Source organism: Thecamonas trahens (genome assembly GCF_000142905.1).
Source record: "Thecamonas trahens ATCC 50062 unplaced genomic scaffold supercont1.55, whole genome shotgun sequence".
Lineage (NCBI taxonomy): Eukaryota > Apusomonadida > Apusomonadidae > Thecamonas > Thecamonas trahens.
This window is the reverse complement of record NW_013657625.1, coordinates 49,756-64,217: the sequence shown is the minus strand read 5'-3', so window position 1 is coordinate 64,217 and position 14,462 is coordinate 49,756. Positions and strand designations below refer to the sequence as shown.

At 63.8% G+C, this 14,462-nt stretch overlaps 6 protein-coding genes across 6 annotated transcripts in view; 3 read left to right on the top strand and 3 right to left on the bottom strand.

Annotated features, from left to right (window-relative positions):
• Nucleotides 1–362: 362 nt before the first annotated feature.
• On the bottom strand, nucleotides 363–1,468 carry AMSG_09997 (eukaryotic translation initiation factor 3 subunit K; the record flags this gene model as incomplete). Its single annotated transcript, XM_013898393.1, has 3 exons — nucleotides 363–854; nucleotides 889–957; nucleotides 1,379–1,468. The coding sequence occupies 3 exons, from the start codon at nucleotides 1,466–1,468 to the stop codon at nucleotides 363–365; spliced, it is 651 nt and encodes a 216-aa protein (XP_013753847.1).
• A 137-nt stretch (nucleotides 1,469–1,605) lies between these two features.
• Nucleotides 1,606–6,062, bottom strand: AMSG_09996 (UDP-glucose:glycoprotein glucosyltransferase 1; the record flags this gene model as incomplete). The annotated part of the gene is made up of 2 exons (XM_013898392.1): nucleotides 1,606–5,829; nucleotides 5,944–6,062. The coding sequence occupies 2 exons, from the start codon at nucleotides 6,060–6,062 to the stop codon at nucleotides 1,641–1,643; spliced, it is 4,308 nt and encodes a 1,435-aa protein (XP_013753846.1). The 3' UTR covers nucleotides 1,606–1,640.
• Nucleotides 6,063–6,409: 347 nt separating this feature from the next.
• On the top strand, nucleotides 6,410–9,847 carry AMSG_09995 (uncharacterized protein; the record flags this gene model as incomplete). Its single annotated transcript, XM_013898391.1, has 1 exon — nucleotides 6,410–9,847. The coding sequence occupies one exon, from the start codon at nucleotides 6,410–6,412 to the stop codon at nucleotides 9,845–9,847; it is 3,438 nt and encodes a 1,145-aa protein (XP_013753845.1).
• A 129-nt stretch (nucleotides 9,848–9,976) lies between these two features.
• Nucleotides 9,977–10,861, bottom strand: AMSG_09994 (uncharacterized protein; the record flags this gene model as incomplete). Its single annotated transcript, XM_013898390.1, has 2 exons — nucleotides 9,977–10,229; nucleotides 10,305–10,861. 2 exons carry the CDS (start codon nucleotides 10,859–10,861, stop codon nucleotides 9,977–9,979), a joined length of 810 nt encoding a protein of 269 aa, XP_013753844.1.
• A 485-nt stretch (nucleotides 10,862–11,346) lies between these two features.
• Nucleotides 11,347–12,765, top strand: AMSG_09993 (uncharacterized protein; the record flags this gene model as incomplete). The annotated part of the gene is made up of 2 exons (XM_013898389.1): nucleotides 11,347–12,488; nucleotides 12,573–12,765. The coding sequence occupies 2 exons, from the start codon at nucleotides 11,347–11,349 to the stop codon at nucleotides 12,763–12,765; spliced, it is 1,335 nt and encodes a 444-aa protein (XP_013753843.1).
• Nucleotides 12,766–13,953: 1,188 nt separating this feature from the next.
• Nucleotides 13,954–14,462, top strand: part of AMSG_09991 (methionyl-tRNA synthetase) — a gene marked incomplete at its 5' end in the record, with an annotated part of 2,704 nt that continues 2,195 nt past the window's right edge. Inside the window, one exon of the mRNA XM_013898388.1 lies at nucleotides 13,954–13,960. Within this exon, the coding sequence (XP_013753842.1) occupies nucleotides 13,954–13,960 (7 nt within the window). The remainder of the gene's footprint in view (nucleotides 13,961–14,462) is intronic.

The window sequence follows — 14,462 nt, the reverse complement described above, 5'->3', positions numbered from 1 at the left end:
TCTCTAAACCAGCTTGTATCCGGAAAATGACGGTTGGCCGTTGGGGGGGAATGGGGAGAGGGGGGAAAGATCTGTTTCCCTTTTTGCCGGAGGTTTGCGGAACAAAGGGGGGGGGGGGGGGGGGGGGGGGGGGCGATGGAGATGGGCGATGGGGATGCGAGATGGGCGATGGATGCGTGTGAGGGGGGGACAATAATGTTGATCCTATTTCTTTCCCTTCTTCCACCTCCTTCTCCGCCTCCTCCGCCTCCTCCGCCCCGTCTCGCTCTCTCCCTCCTCGCCACAGTTTGGACGTGGATGGTGTGGGTGTGCAGAAGGCAGGTCTGGTTGTGTGTGGGGTTTTGATCGATGGATAGGTCAGATTAGAGCTGGGCGATCTGCTCAAAGCGGATGTCCTCCTTGATCTCCTTGGCCTTGGCCTGGTTGAACTCGTTGAGCGGGATGGAGACGGTGGCGTTGTCCGAGTCGACGGCCCAGCCAGCCTTCTCGGCGTAAGCGGCGGCGGCGGCCTGGTCGAGGAAGAGGAGGTCAGCGAGCTCGGAGAGGTCGATGAGCTGGAAGGTTGAGGAGACCACCGATGCCGCAAAGCCACGGATGGCGTCGCCAAAGCCGGCGATCGAGCCGAGCAGGTCCTCGGCCGGCGACGAGCCAAAGGCGTCCCAGAAGGCGCGGAACTTGGCCGTGTCGAGCAGGTTGGCCAGGTCGACGAGCGAGCGGTGCATGTCAGTCAGAGCCGCCTCCGGGATGAGGTACAGAGCAAGCTGAAAGTCAGGCGCCGGGAGAGCCATCATGGCCTTGGCCAGCACCAGCGAGATGATCTCCTCGTTGGTCGCTTGCGGGTTGAACTGATACAGCTTGAGCACAGCAAGGTTGAGCTCAACATTGTACTTGCGGGTTGAACTGATACAGCTTGAGCACAGCAAGGTTGAGCTCAACATTGTACTCGCCCGATGCGACCTGTTGTCCATGAGAAGAGAGAGAGAGAGAGAGAGAGAGAGTGTGTGTGTGTGAGCGACGGAGAGTGTGGAAGGGGCGGGGTGTGCTGTGTGGGTGTGGAGGGGGGAGAGAAAGGGGAAGGAGGGTGGTGGCGGTGGTGGTGGGGGTGGACATTGGACGTAGGCAGGCTCATGTGGCTTCCATGTTCGTGTCTGAAAGAGTCTGACTCTCCTGAGAGAGGGGGAGAGGGAGCGGGTGGCCTGGAGAGTGCCGGCCGACAGGGAAAACATCCCGCGACGAAGCAGACCGAGGCAGTGTAAGGGGGGGGGGGATGGGACGGGGAGGGGAGTAGGGGACGGGGAGGGGATAGGGAGCTAGTGTAGGGTGTAGATAGGAGAGTAGGTGGTGTGGTAAATAATGGCTGTAGAAGTAGCTCACGTACATGCTCGCGGACAATCTTCTCCATGGCAGGGAGGGAGTTGACGTCGAACCGGGAGGCCGGCTTGAGCAGCTCGGCAACAGAAGTCGACATGGTTCCGAGTGGGGTGGTGAATGATGAGGTGTGAGTGGAGGGCGTCTGCCTCCCCCCCCCACCTCCTCTCTCCCCCTCTGGAGACTATCACTGCGATACGGCTACACATTCAGAGATCAGACGCACGCGTACACTAATGCGGTTCAAGTACGGCTTTTGGATTGGACTTTGACTAGAGTTCGTCATGCCGGACATCGCTATCGCCAGGGGAAGGGGAGGGCGGCGAACGGAGGAGCGCCCGGTTGGCATCGTCGAAGTCGTGCCACTCGGCGACGACGCGGCCAGCCATGTCGAGCTTGGGCTCCTTGGTCAGCGGCGAGTTGCAGAGGTCGATGGACTTTGCGGCGTCGAGAAGCTTGCCAGTCCCATCCTCGCACCACGCCTCACAGTAGAGCCACTCTTGCGGGAGGTAGTGCATCGGGAGCTGCCCTGGCGCGAGGTAGTTGGGCAGGTCCTGGTCGAGGTTGGAGAGCGAGTTGGGGTCGCGCGCCAGCGACTGGTACGTCGCCCGCAGCGTGTCGCCGGCAGACATGGCGCGGAAGCGGGTGAGGTCGACCACAAAGAGCGCCGAAATAACGTACGGCTTGCCCTTCATGTGCGACGACCAGTAGCCCTGCTTCCAGAACATAAAGCCCTGCGTGTCCGGGTTGCTCTCGCACATAGGCGTAAAGCCGTACGGCTTGCCCTCAAGATCCATTGTGTGGAGCTCAAGCAAGTCCGCCCGCACCGTCTGGTCGGCGTCCACAAATACCAGCCGGTCGACCTCGAGCGGGAAGAGAACGTCGAGGAACAGGATCTTGTAGCCCCAAATGAGCCGCTGCTTCTCGGACTGGCCCAGGAGCCACCGCGGCCACTGGTAGGCAATGAGCTGGTAGTCAAAGCCAAGATCGGCAGCAAGCTTGGGCAGCGCCTCTTTGAACGATGGCGAGAGGAACTGCCGAAGAATCCAGAACTTGACCTTGCTCTGCGTCGAGCTCATCACCGACCGCATCATCACCGCCAGGAACCGCTCGTACAGGTGGCCCGAGGCCACAGAGAACACGTTGATGACGTCCGACTTGGAGCCGCCTCTGCTGCCAGTCAGTGATGACCACACCGAGGAGAGGCCCGAGTCGGCGACCTCGGCGTGAGCAGCAAGCAGGCTCTTCTCCTCGTACCCGGGCTTCTTGGCCACCAACATGGTCACTGACGCGCCGTCAAACGAGGTGACGGCCACAACCCGGCCGGTCCCGTCGGCCAGCCGCGCTTCGTCCACAAGCTCGTCAAACTCGGCCTTGCTCCGCTCCTTGAGCAGCCCGTAGTCGGTCGTGTTGAGCATCGAGTACATCTCGGACGATGGCCGTTCAGGCTTGAGCTGCAGCTGCCAGACCCCAGGCTGTGCCTTGAGCTGAAAGTAGCCCAGATTCGCCATCACCAGCGTATCCTCCACCACAGCCTCACGCGGAGTGCCCAGCACAAGCTCGAGGCCTGTCGGTGGACCCACAGGCGCCACCTGGTACGCCCGGCCTTCCACAAGGAGCTCCGAGAGCTCAAACTCGGCGGCCACCTCGTCGCCGCGCCGCAGCGCCCCGAGCTGGAGGTTGTCGAGATCGTGCTTGGCTGCCACAGGCTGCACAAGCCACGCGTCCGGTGTCGAGACCCCAAGCGTGAGGAGGAACTGCGTCGGAAGACCCGAGAAGACCGCCTGAGCTTGCTGCCGCGCTCCTTGGCCATCAAACACAAGCGCCGGCGCAAGCGCTGCCCGGTAGAACCGTTTGAGCGGGAGCTCGCTGAGAGCAGGATCTGGGTTGAGCCTCACCACTACACGCGCGCCCACAGACTCGCGCAAGAGGGCGAGGACCGGTGCTAGCTCTTGCGCAGCCTCCGAGAGCGGGTTGACCACGGCAATCGCACGGATGGTGGCCCCGGCCTCCGGTCCAACAACCACGCCGCCAGCCGCCCTTTCCAGCGAGCGGATAGCACCAACCGGACGGGCCTCGTCCGCAGCGCGCGCCGACGCAAACACCAGCGACGAGGCGTACATCAGCACGTCGGCCTTGTTGCGCCCGCGCAGGCCCGCGCTCGCAAGCTCCGCCTCGCCCTCCAGCAGGAGCCCGACCCGGCTCTCCATCTCCAGCTTGACCATCAGCTCGAGATCGCCGAGCGCAAGCTCGTCGCACGCCGTGCTCGCCGCCATAGCAATGACCCGCCCGTTGACAACCACAACGAGCTCGGCATCATCACCGTCACCTGCCGCACTCGCCCATGCCTCCACACCAAGCCGAGCGTACCGGAACTTGCCCGAGTGGGCAAGCTCGGATACCGCATAAGCTGCAAGCTTGTCGACAACACACTGCGCACTGCCGTCGTCGCGAGCCACGACCAAGATCGAGACCGGCGCCGCCTCGGCACCGTGCCACGCACCGATGGCGAGGCCCACCTTGGACGGATCCAGCGCAACGACACGGAGTGGCGCATCGGCAGACGGCACTGCCAGCCGCGAGTATGACGAGAGCACGTCCGGCTCGGTGTTGACGTACTTGAAGACGTTGACCTTGTCGTTGACCTTGCCGGCCACAACCAGAGCCGCCAGCCGGGTCAGCTCGTCGCGAAGCGCCGAGGCTACCACACTCTGCAGCGCGCCCTCGTTGGGCACCACCCGCGAGTTGATGACAAAGGTGTTTGCCGGAATGTTGATGCTGGCGTGGTAGGCCGCAAGCTCGGCAAGCTCGTCGGCGAGCTCGTCGCCCGCCTCGGATGCGAGGATGTCCGCAAGGGTGATGGGCCCGTCCCAGTTGGCGACTGCGCTCAGGGCAGCGTCAAAGTGCTCCTCGAGCGGCACGCCGCCACGCGCGCGCATGGCCACGCCGCCGAGAACCTGCCACATAAGGGCCGACCCGCCCTCGCCCCGCACATGCAGCAGGCCACGGACAAGGCGCGAGCTCAGATCCGACGGACCTGGCCGAAGGACAAGCCCAAACCGCAGCGGTGCGTCACCCGAGTGGAACTGCATGAGCTGGAAGACTACACCTAGGCTGGCTGGGCTGCTTGGGTCCATGACGTAGAGCAGGGTGACTACGTTGCGGCGGACCCGGTGAAAGCCGTACGTCGGCTGAGTGATGACCGCAATCGAAGCTGGCCACGAGGCGTACTGCTCGTCGCGTGCAAGGTTGTTGAGGTATGCAATGTGCTTGACTTCCGTGACAGCAACACGAACAGAGTCGCCGCTAGCCCCCTGGTTCGGTGACGCTGCCGATGCCACCGCGGCCACGTGCTCGGGCGCGAGACCAAGGCTCCTCAGCTTGTCGGCGAGCACAAGCTCCTCGCCAACAAGGGTGTAGAGCTGGAAGATCGAGGTGCTGGAAACGTCGACCACCCGCCCGTTGACCACCAGTGCCGTGGACCCGGCACCGGCAACTGCCGCCGTCTCGCGAACTTCCCTGTGTAGCCCCGCCGCCGAGTTCTTCTTCCGCGCCAGCCACGAGGCCAGCGACGGAAGGTTCTGCGAAATGCGGGCAAGTTCGGCAAGCGGGTCACTGGCGTCGACAACAGCCTGCGCAGCTTTGAACCCAAGATCGCGAAGCTGCCACTTCTTGAGCGGCTTGATTTCGGCAGCGTTGCCGAACGCTACGCCCGCGGCCCGCAGTGCGGCCTCCTCGTCCGGCATGCGCTCCACGAGCTTGGTCACATCCAGCCCTGGAAGCGACGGCAGCGGCGCGTCGGCGTCAACTGTCTCGCCCTCATCGTTCTCCTCGTCACTCGAGTCGTCAACCACCTTGTACTCGGTTGACTTGATGGCAAGCTCGACGCCGTAACCCGCGAGCCGGGATGGCTCCTGGCCTCCACTCGCCACGCCGTGGCCAAACGCCAGCTCGTCACCCAGTGCTAGCCGAAGCTCGAGCCAGACTCGCGAGACCGTCCGTGTGCCGAGGACACCAAACATGATAGCCTTCGGTGCAGTGCCGGCAGCCACAGCGAGGAGCTCGGCTGCAAGCGCGTCGCGGATCATCGGCAGCTCCTCCAGCCCGCCCGCTCCAGCGGCAGCAACCAAACTTCCATCGGCCAGGCCGGTATCAATGGCAGCCTCGGAGCAGAAGACCTTCTCGCCGGCCACCAAGATGAGGCCGTCTGAGACCGAGGAGCAGGCCTCATCAGCCAACAGTGCCGCCACTTGGCGAGCGGCCTCAACAGCAGGCGCATGGGCGCCCACATTGAGCGCCATCCGCAGCAGATCTGCTCGTCCTGCCAGTCCGTACGCCTCGGACGCTGACAGCGCCTCCACCACCTGCACATCCGTCACCACATGCGCGCACTTGGGGCAATGGTTGGCGACCGCGTCGACAAAGGCCAGGCCCGGCTCGCCCCACGTCCTCGCAAACTCACTGCGTCATATCCAGGTGAGTTCGAGTGGGGGGGGGGGGGGGCTGGAGGGGGAAGGGGGGGGTCTCCATGCCTGCTCTTCGACTTGGCCCCCCGCTCGGCTTCTCCTCACCTACCTTGCTTCCTGAAGCACTGACGTCGGCGCCCACCGCGGACGCATGGCCACGCGGACCTGGGCCTCGACCACCACAGCGGCCAGCAGGCACGCAGCTACTACCGCTAGCAAATACCTCATACTGGCTAGAGAGCAGTGAGCAGAAAGAATACCAGAGTGCTGCCGTAGTGGTGGTGGTGAGGGCGGGGGGGGGGGGGGGGAGGGAGGGGGTGCGCGGGGTGATCGCGAACGCTTTTGACCGCCAGGCTGATCGATCTCGATCGGATCACCGCCCGACACACTCTCGCCACCTCCTCACCGCTCAAATCCCCCCCTCCTTACACCTTGCCTCTACCCCACCCCACCACCCCACCTTGCCACCGCCCAGTCGAAACCTCTTCCCCAACGCCCTAAGCCCACTCCACCCCTGAAGCCAATATCATCCGTTTCTCGCGCCCTTGTTGCGACTCGGCAGACTGACAGAGACCATGGCGTCTTCAGCGTTGAAGACCTTTGTTTCGGACTCGCTCTTCAAGTTGCTCGGCTTCTCGGAAGCGTATCTGGAAGAGTATGTGGCGGCGCTGGCAGCGGCGGCCAAGTCCAAGCCGGAGCTGGAGCGCAAGATTTCGGCGTGCGAGCTGCCGCCGGGACCGGCCACGGCGGCTTTTGTCGACGCGCTGTGGGCGCAGATGCAGGGCGGCTCGCAGACGGGCGGCGCAGTGGCTAGCGGAACGCGGACTGTGCATGCCGGGGTCGATGCACTTGGTCGCGTGACGACTGCGGCCGTGGCCGATGCAGTTCGGGCGAACGAGAGCGTGTCGCGGACGCTGGTGGAGAAGAACAAGAGCTACGGGTTCCTGCTCGCCGACGACGACGACGATGAGCCAGTGGCCAGGGCCGAGCCGCGGGCGCGGCGAAAGCGCAAGCGCCGCAGGTCGCCGTCGACAGGCAGCAGTGGCTTCAAGTCGTCGTCGCGGCGCAAGCGACGCAGCCAGCGGCGTCACACTCGCACTGTTGTGAGTGGCGTCGCGGCGGAGAGCGGCGGCGGCGGCGGCAGCAGCAGCAGCAGCAGCAGCGGCAGCGGCGGCAGCAGTAGCAGCAGTGGATCGTCATCGGCGGCTTCCGAACCGACGGCCAAGCGGGCGCACGGCTTGGTGGGATCCGGCGGCGACAAGTACGATGCAGACGCGGCCGAGGCAGCGCACGAGGCGGCGCTGGCGGCCAAAGAAGCGGCGCGTGCACAAGACGAGGCCGAGCGCGATGCACTGGCCGAGCGGATTCGCCAGCGCGATGAGGCACGGACGCGCAAGATTGGCGAAGCGGCGGCAGCGGCGCAGCGGAGGGAGGAGGCGGAACGGCGCCGAAAGATGGACGCCGACGAGCGACGCAAGCTGCTCGACGAGCTGCGCAAGATCTCGCGCCGGTCGTACCTCGAAATGCGCGAGGATCGGCAGCTTGACGAGCTGGAGGCCAGCCTTCGCGATGAGGAGATGATGTTCAGCAAGGGTGAGCTGACGGCGGACGAGCTTGCCGAGTACGAGATCAAGAAGCAGCTGCTGGAGCTAGCTAAGCGCAAGAAGGCGCTGGAGGCAGCGACCTTGAGCTACGTCATGCCAAAGGCGTACGTGACCGACGAGGGCAAGGTCGATCTCAAGTCCAAGGCCGAGCTTCTCAAGGCGCGTTACGTCGAGCCGAGCGAGGCTGCGGGCAAGGTGACGAGCAAGGACGGGTTCTCGGAGCAGCAGGCGTGGGAGGAACTACAGATTGCCAAGGCTGCAGCCGCGGGCGGCAACGGAGGCCCAGGTGCGCCGCGCGGAACCGAGAAGAAGTACGAGCTTCTTGTGGAGGAGGAGGACTACATCGAGTTTGTGGTTGATGCGGGCGACGCGCGGCTGGCGGGCGAGGGCGAGGTGCCCGAGCCGCCGAGCGCGGCCGAGACGCATGCCAAGGCACACGCGTCGCTGCAAGAAGTGCGGCGCTCGCTTCCCGTCTACAAGTTCCGGGACGCCTTTCTCGACGCGGTGGACAAGCACAAGGTGGTGGTGCTGACGGGCGAGACTGGATCGGGCAAGACGACACAGCTCCCGCAGTACCTGCACGAGCACGGGTACACCCGTGGCGGCAAGATGATCGGGTGTACGCAGCCGCGACGGGTGGCAGCCATGTCTGTGGCAGCCCGCGTGGCCGAGGAGGCCGGCGTCACGCTTGGGCGTGAGGTTGGTTACTCGATCCGGTTTGAGGATTGCACATCCGACGCGACGGTGATCAAGTACATGACCGACGGTATGTTGCTCCGTGAGTTTATGTCGTCGCCGGACCTCGGCGCGTACTCTGTGATGATTATTGATGAGGCGCATGAGCGGACGCTTGGGACAGACATTCTTTTTGGCCTCATCAAGGACATTGCGCGGTACCGTGACGACATCCGGATTGTCATTGCGTCTGCGACGCTTGACGCGGAAAAGTTTTCTGACTACTTTGACATGGCGCCGATCTTTGCTATTCCGGGGCGGCGGTACCCGGTGGACCTGTACTACACCAAGGCACCTGAGGCCGACTACCTGGACGCGGCGGTCATGACGGTGCTGCAGATCCACAAGTCGCAGCCGGCGGGCGACGTCCTGGTCTTCCTCACCGGACAGGCCGAGATCGAGACGGCGCAGGCGGCGTTGGAGGAGCGCGGGCGAAGCGCGGGCTCAACAATGGGCGAGCTCATTATTGCGCCGATCTACGCCAACCTGCCTGCTGAGCTGCAGGCCAACATCTTTGCTCCGACGCCCAAAGGCGCCCGTAAGGTTGTGCTCGCCACCAACATTGCCGAGACCTCTGTGACAATCGACGGCATCCGGTACGTAGTCGATCCCGGGTTTTGCAAGCAGAAGAGCTTCAACCCGCGGTCGGGAATGGAGAGTCTGGTGGTGACGCCGGTCTCGCAGGCTGGCGCGCGGCAGCGTGCCGGACGTGCTGGGCGTGTGGCGCCGGGCAAGTGCTTCCGGCTCTTTACGGCGTGGGCGTTTGAAAACGAGCTCGAGCCAAACAACATTCCGGAGATCCAGCGGACGAATCTGGGCAACGTAGTGCTGATGCTCAAGTCGCTCGGCATCGACGACCTCATCCACTTTGACTTTATGGACCCGCCGCCTGTGGAGGCGATCACCAAGGCGCTGGAGCAGCTGTACGCGCTCGGAGCGCTCAACGACCGCGGCCAGCTGACCAAGCTCGGGCGGCGCATGGCCGAGTTTCCGCTCGACCCGCAGCTGGCCAAGGCTATCATTGCCGGCGCCGAATACGGAGTAGTCTCGGAGCTGGTGACCATTGCGGCGATGCTCTCGTCGGGCAACGCGGTGTTCTTCCGGCCCAAGGACAAGATTCTGCATGCGGATGCGGCGCACAAGGCGTTCCACAAGGATGGCGGCGACCATCTTATGCTGCTGGCGGTGTACAACGAGTGGGCGGCGGCCGGCTACTCGAAGAACTGGTGCAAGGAGTCGTTTGTGCAGTACCGGACCATGTGTCGGGCGCGGGACATCCGCGACCAGCTGCTTCACCTGCTCGACCGGGTTGAGATTCCGCTCAACGAGGTGGAGACTGGCGACGAGGTCGCCATCCGCAAGGCGGTCACTGCCGGGTTCTTTTTCAACACAGCGCGGTTGTCGCGGACCGGCGGCTCGTACAAGACGGTCAAGCATCAGCTTGGCGTCTCCATTCACCCGCAGTCGTGTCTCAACGAAAAGCTCCCGCGGTGGGTCGTTTACTTTGAGCTCGTCTTTACCTCGCGCGAGTTTATGCGGCAAGTCATCGAGATCGATCCAGGCTGGCTCACTCAGGTCGCGCCGCACTACTACAAGCCGAGCGACGTGGCCGAGGGCGAGCGGGCGGCGCGTAAGATGCCGAATGCAAAAGCGCGGGCGCGGGCGCAGGCATAGACCCGTCTCGGCTGCGGCAGGGCGACGATAAAACCATCATGCCGCGCCATGCTTCTGATGTTGTAGTGCGCCTCCACACAGGCAATCTGTTCGTTGTGCAGCAAGGCGTGTCTACTCCGAATGATCGAGTCACGACGCGTCCGACTCGGCCGACGAGTCCGAGGCGGACGACGACGACGATGGTGACGACGTCGATGACGACGACGAGCAGACGTTGACGTGGCGAAGATGGTGCGAGGAGGAGGCGCCAGAGATGCGCCGACCAGAGCCCGAAGAGTCGGCAAACTCGGAGAGCGAGGTGACAGACGGGGCGCGATCAGAGATCGAGCCAATCGAGTCGGCAAAGCTGAACGGGTCGGCGGCGTTGGAGGAGTAGCGGCGGCTGCGTGGAGTGCGGCTGCGTGGAGTGCTCCTGCCGGAATGCAGTGGGGCATCGGATACTTTGGTCAACACGTACATGGTGTACTTTGCCAGCGGTGAGGTGGCGCCGACCTTGGGGACGTTCTTGAGCGAGACGCGCCACTTGAACTCGTTAAACAGCGGGAGGCGGACGGTTTCGGGTGCCATGGAGACGACGATGTAGATGCCGCCGTCTTTGAGCACACGCCTGGCCTCGGCGACCATAGCACGTGCACGGGCAGTGGCATTGGGCCCGGCGAGCGTCGTATCCAGCGTGCCCTTGTCGAGAACAGCGCCAAAGAAGCCATCGTCAAAGGGAAGGGCCGACGCATCGGCGGTCTGGAACGACATCTGAGGCAGATCGCCGGCAAGGGCCTTGGCAGCCGAGATGGCCGACTCTGCGGCATCGATGCCAACCAGATGCGAGTAGCCAGCCTTTGCCAGCTCGACCAGAACCTGTGAAGTACCGCAGCCGACGTCGAGCACCCGCGTCGAGGGCACCACCTGGGCGAGGAAGACCCGTGCTACAGCCTCGTATCCGCCGTACCACTCAAACGCCTCCTTGTCTTCTCCGTATCGTTTCTCCCAGTACTCGGCCTGTGCATATTGTGCCATGGGAGAGCGTTGGGCTTGGCCTTGGGCTTTGCGTCAGGTGGCTGGGTGAGTGGTAAGCGGCTGCCGAGAGAGTCGGTCGTTGGGCGAGTAACGGGGTTGGGCCGGCGGCGGGTTGGACCGGTGGGTTGGCGGCGGGCCGGTTGGCGGGGCGGCCGGTGTCATTGATTCTACTGCGAGACGGCCCCGGGGTGGCGGGGCGGGTCGTGCCACCACCGCGCCCATGGACCACACTCACGCTCAAACCCCCCCATCTCTCTCTCCCTCGCACACACTCTCCCCGCGTCACTTTCTCAGACTATTGCCATTCCCTTTTCCCGGCTATGGACGGACGCCGAGTGGTGGTCTCTGACTGCACCGTCTGCTTTGGCTGCTTGGCCGAAGGGAGCGTATCGGCTGCGCCCTGTGGCCATGTCCTCCACACACACTGGTACGGAGAACGAGGAGAACGAGCGATCCATGTCATGCCCCCCCCCCCCCCCCCCTCTATGCTCACCACCCCACACCTCCTCCTTGTCTACAGCTGGATGCAGGCGCTAGAGTTCTCGTCGCAGTGCCCGATGTGCCGGACGCAAGTCGCTCGCTCCCGACTGGTCAAGCTGTATCTCTCGGGCCTGGTGAGCGGGCTGGACGACGATGATGGCAACACGACGGGCGTATCAGGCGCTGGGGCAAACGATGGAGAGATTGGGTTGCTCCAGGGAAGGTTGCATCTTCTCCGCGAGCGGCTGGAGGAGGCAGCGAGCAGGTGCAGGGCAGCCGAGGCCGCGCGCGACGACGCCGTGGTTGCCCGGGACAAGGAGCACCAGGCGGCGCGCAAGGTCAAGAGCGAGGTCAAGAAGCTCAAGGCCAAGATGGTGGAGATTGACGGCGCCTACAAGGCTGCGGTCTCGGCTCTCGATCAGCGGGCGCAGCAGCTGAGCCAGGCTCGGACCGAGCTGCGGTCGGCACTCAACGAGGCTGAGCGATACAAGATCAAGGCGACACTGGCCGAGCTCTTCAGTGGCGACGAGCCGATCTCGGACTCGCACCGGGACACACTGCGTGCCCAGGCGATCACCGTGCTCAACGAGGCCACAGACCGCGGCTTCTCCGGCGTCAAGAACGCGGCGCTGCAAGTGGTCGAGATGGTCATCGACGACCGCCTTGACCTCATCAACGAGAACAAGCGCCGGCTGCTCTCACTCAAGCACGCCCAGGCCGATCTTGAGGACATGGAGAAGCGCAAGCGCAAGTATCAGGCCGCCGCCCTCCGCCTCCGCGATGACGTTGCCCGTCTCCGCTCCGAGCGCGACTCGGAGCGCAGGCGCGTTGCCGAGCTCGAGTCTGAGCTCCGCTCCGCCCGCGAGTCCAGGTCCCATGACTCGGCTCTCCAGGCCCGCATCGCTGCGCTGGAGGAAAAGATGGGCACCAGCCCCACGCTGGTCCGCAAGCGCAAGCGCGAGCATGACAAAGCTGAGTTTATCGTCATTGCCGATGATGATGAGGCCGGCAGGACCGGCGGGCGTCGCCCGAGCGCAGCCGGACCTGCAGTGCCGGCAGCAGCGCGACTGCAGATTGTCAAGCCGAATCACGAGCGGCAGCGCAAGCCAGGCGCGCTCTCGTCCGAGTTTCTGCACTCGGCCCTCGTGTCGGCGCCCATACCTGCACCACCACTACCACCGATGGCTGCGCCGCAGCAGAGCGGTACTGGTTGGTTGCCAGCGGGCGGCAGTGGGCCGCCGCAAGCTCTGGCGCGGAAGCGCGGCTCGATGCTCGGTCGTAGCATGGACTTTGCGACCATCGATCCTGTGCCCGACATGACATGGAAGAGCCAGCAACCGCCGCTCAAAAAGGGCCGGCGAAGCTCGGGCTCGAGAAGCAGGACAACAACGGCGGCGGCGCCGCTCACAGCATTCTGGTCTTGACATCACGAGAAGTCGCGCCCCGAGAGGACGACCGGTGCGATGAGGCTCCACAAGTAGAGCAGGAGAGCGATCCACGATGAGACCATCTGGATCCACACTGAGGCCCTGCCCGAGTTGACCTTGAGCTCCGAACCCGAACCCGAGAGGACGGCCCAGTTAGTGAGGAGCATGGCGACGTAGGCGGCGGCGAGGGCAAACGAGGCGTGGAACCACGAGATCGAGTAAACGACCGAAGATGCGTCGCCGTCGTCGCGGGCGTCGTCGTCAGGCCCGAGAATCGGCTTGGCCTCGGCGTCGCTGAGCCGGAGCTCGTCATCGCGGACCGAAAGCCGGGTCGCCGAGTACGAGACCGAGACGATGGTAAAGGCGGCGCCAGCGACAAGCGTGGCGACGTGGATCGGGCTCGTCGACGTCGTCCCACTCGTCGACGACGAGGTCGGGACGTAGGCGCACGGCGTCGACGCGTTTTCCGACAGGATAGCCGAAAGAACAAGGAACGAGGCATACGCTGCCACAAGCGCAGACTGCAGCAGGCCCGACCGCGGATTGGCCTCCTGCACCGCAGGCGCGACCGACACGCCCGAAATGATGAGCCAGGCGAGCAGGTTAAAGGTAATAAAGAAAAGATGAAGCGAGCAAGAGCCGGGCGCCGAGTTCTTACTAGACTTGCCAAACAGGGCGTACCCGACCGAGGTGAGAGCGATGGCGAGGGCGTAGAGAGCCAGGGTAGCACCGAGCAGAGCCTTGTACCACCCGTTAGACTCCGAGGCGTGCCAGGCAGAGATCCAGGCATCGGCCCAGTCATGGGCAAAGCCGACGAGAAGCACGAGCTGGAGGAGGACAAAGACAGCGGCAAAGATGACGCCGATCCATGACAGAGCGTCCAGAACCGAGTTGGGGACAAAGAACATGGCGACGATGAGGGCGGCGAGGCCTGGGATCTTGACCAGCCACATGCCCGAGTGAAAGGAAGCGCGCGGATCATCGGGCGAACGAAGGCCAATCATGGCCAGAGCATGAATGGCGTGGAAGATACCGAGGGCAGCGAGGATGCGGTAGACAGCAGCAGGGCCCTGCAGCGCCTTGGGCGCCTCGTTGACCGAGGGCACCCATGAGGCCATCTTGTGGGCCCAATGAGAGGAAGCCCACGCCACCAGGGCGAGGACAAAGAACATCACCGCATAGCAGATGCGCGGTCCTGCTGAAGCACGCATGAACGGACGGGGGGGGGGGGGGGGGGGGGGAGGTGGAGGAGGAGGAGGAGGTGGAGGAGGAGGTGGAGTGGTGGAGGTGGTTGTGGAGGTTGTGGTTGTGGTGGTGGTGGTGGCACGTGCGAGTGCCACATGTCCCCCTTGGCGGCATGAGCACGACCATGGCGATGGTGATGGGCGATGGCAATGGTGTTGGACGATGGCGATGGGCGATGGTGAGGATGGCCATGGGTAAAAGGAGTGAAAGCGTATGTATGTATGTATGTATGTATGTATGTATGTATGTATGCATGCATGTATGTATGTATGTATGTATGTATGTATGTGTGTGTGTGCGTGTGTGAACTGCCTTCTCTTGCCACAACTCGCCGCTTCACCCTGTCCAGCCATCTTGATCCCTTACCCAATATCATCGTCCCCAACCTCCCTTCATCATTGATACAACGCCCATCTCAGATCGTGCCACACATCGATCCCCCCCTCCCC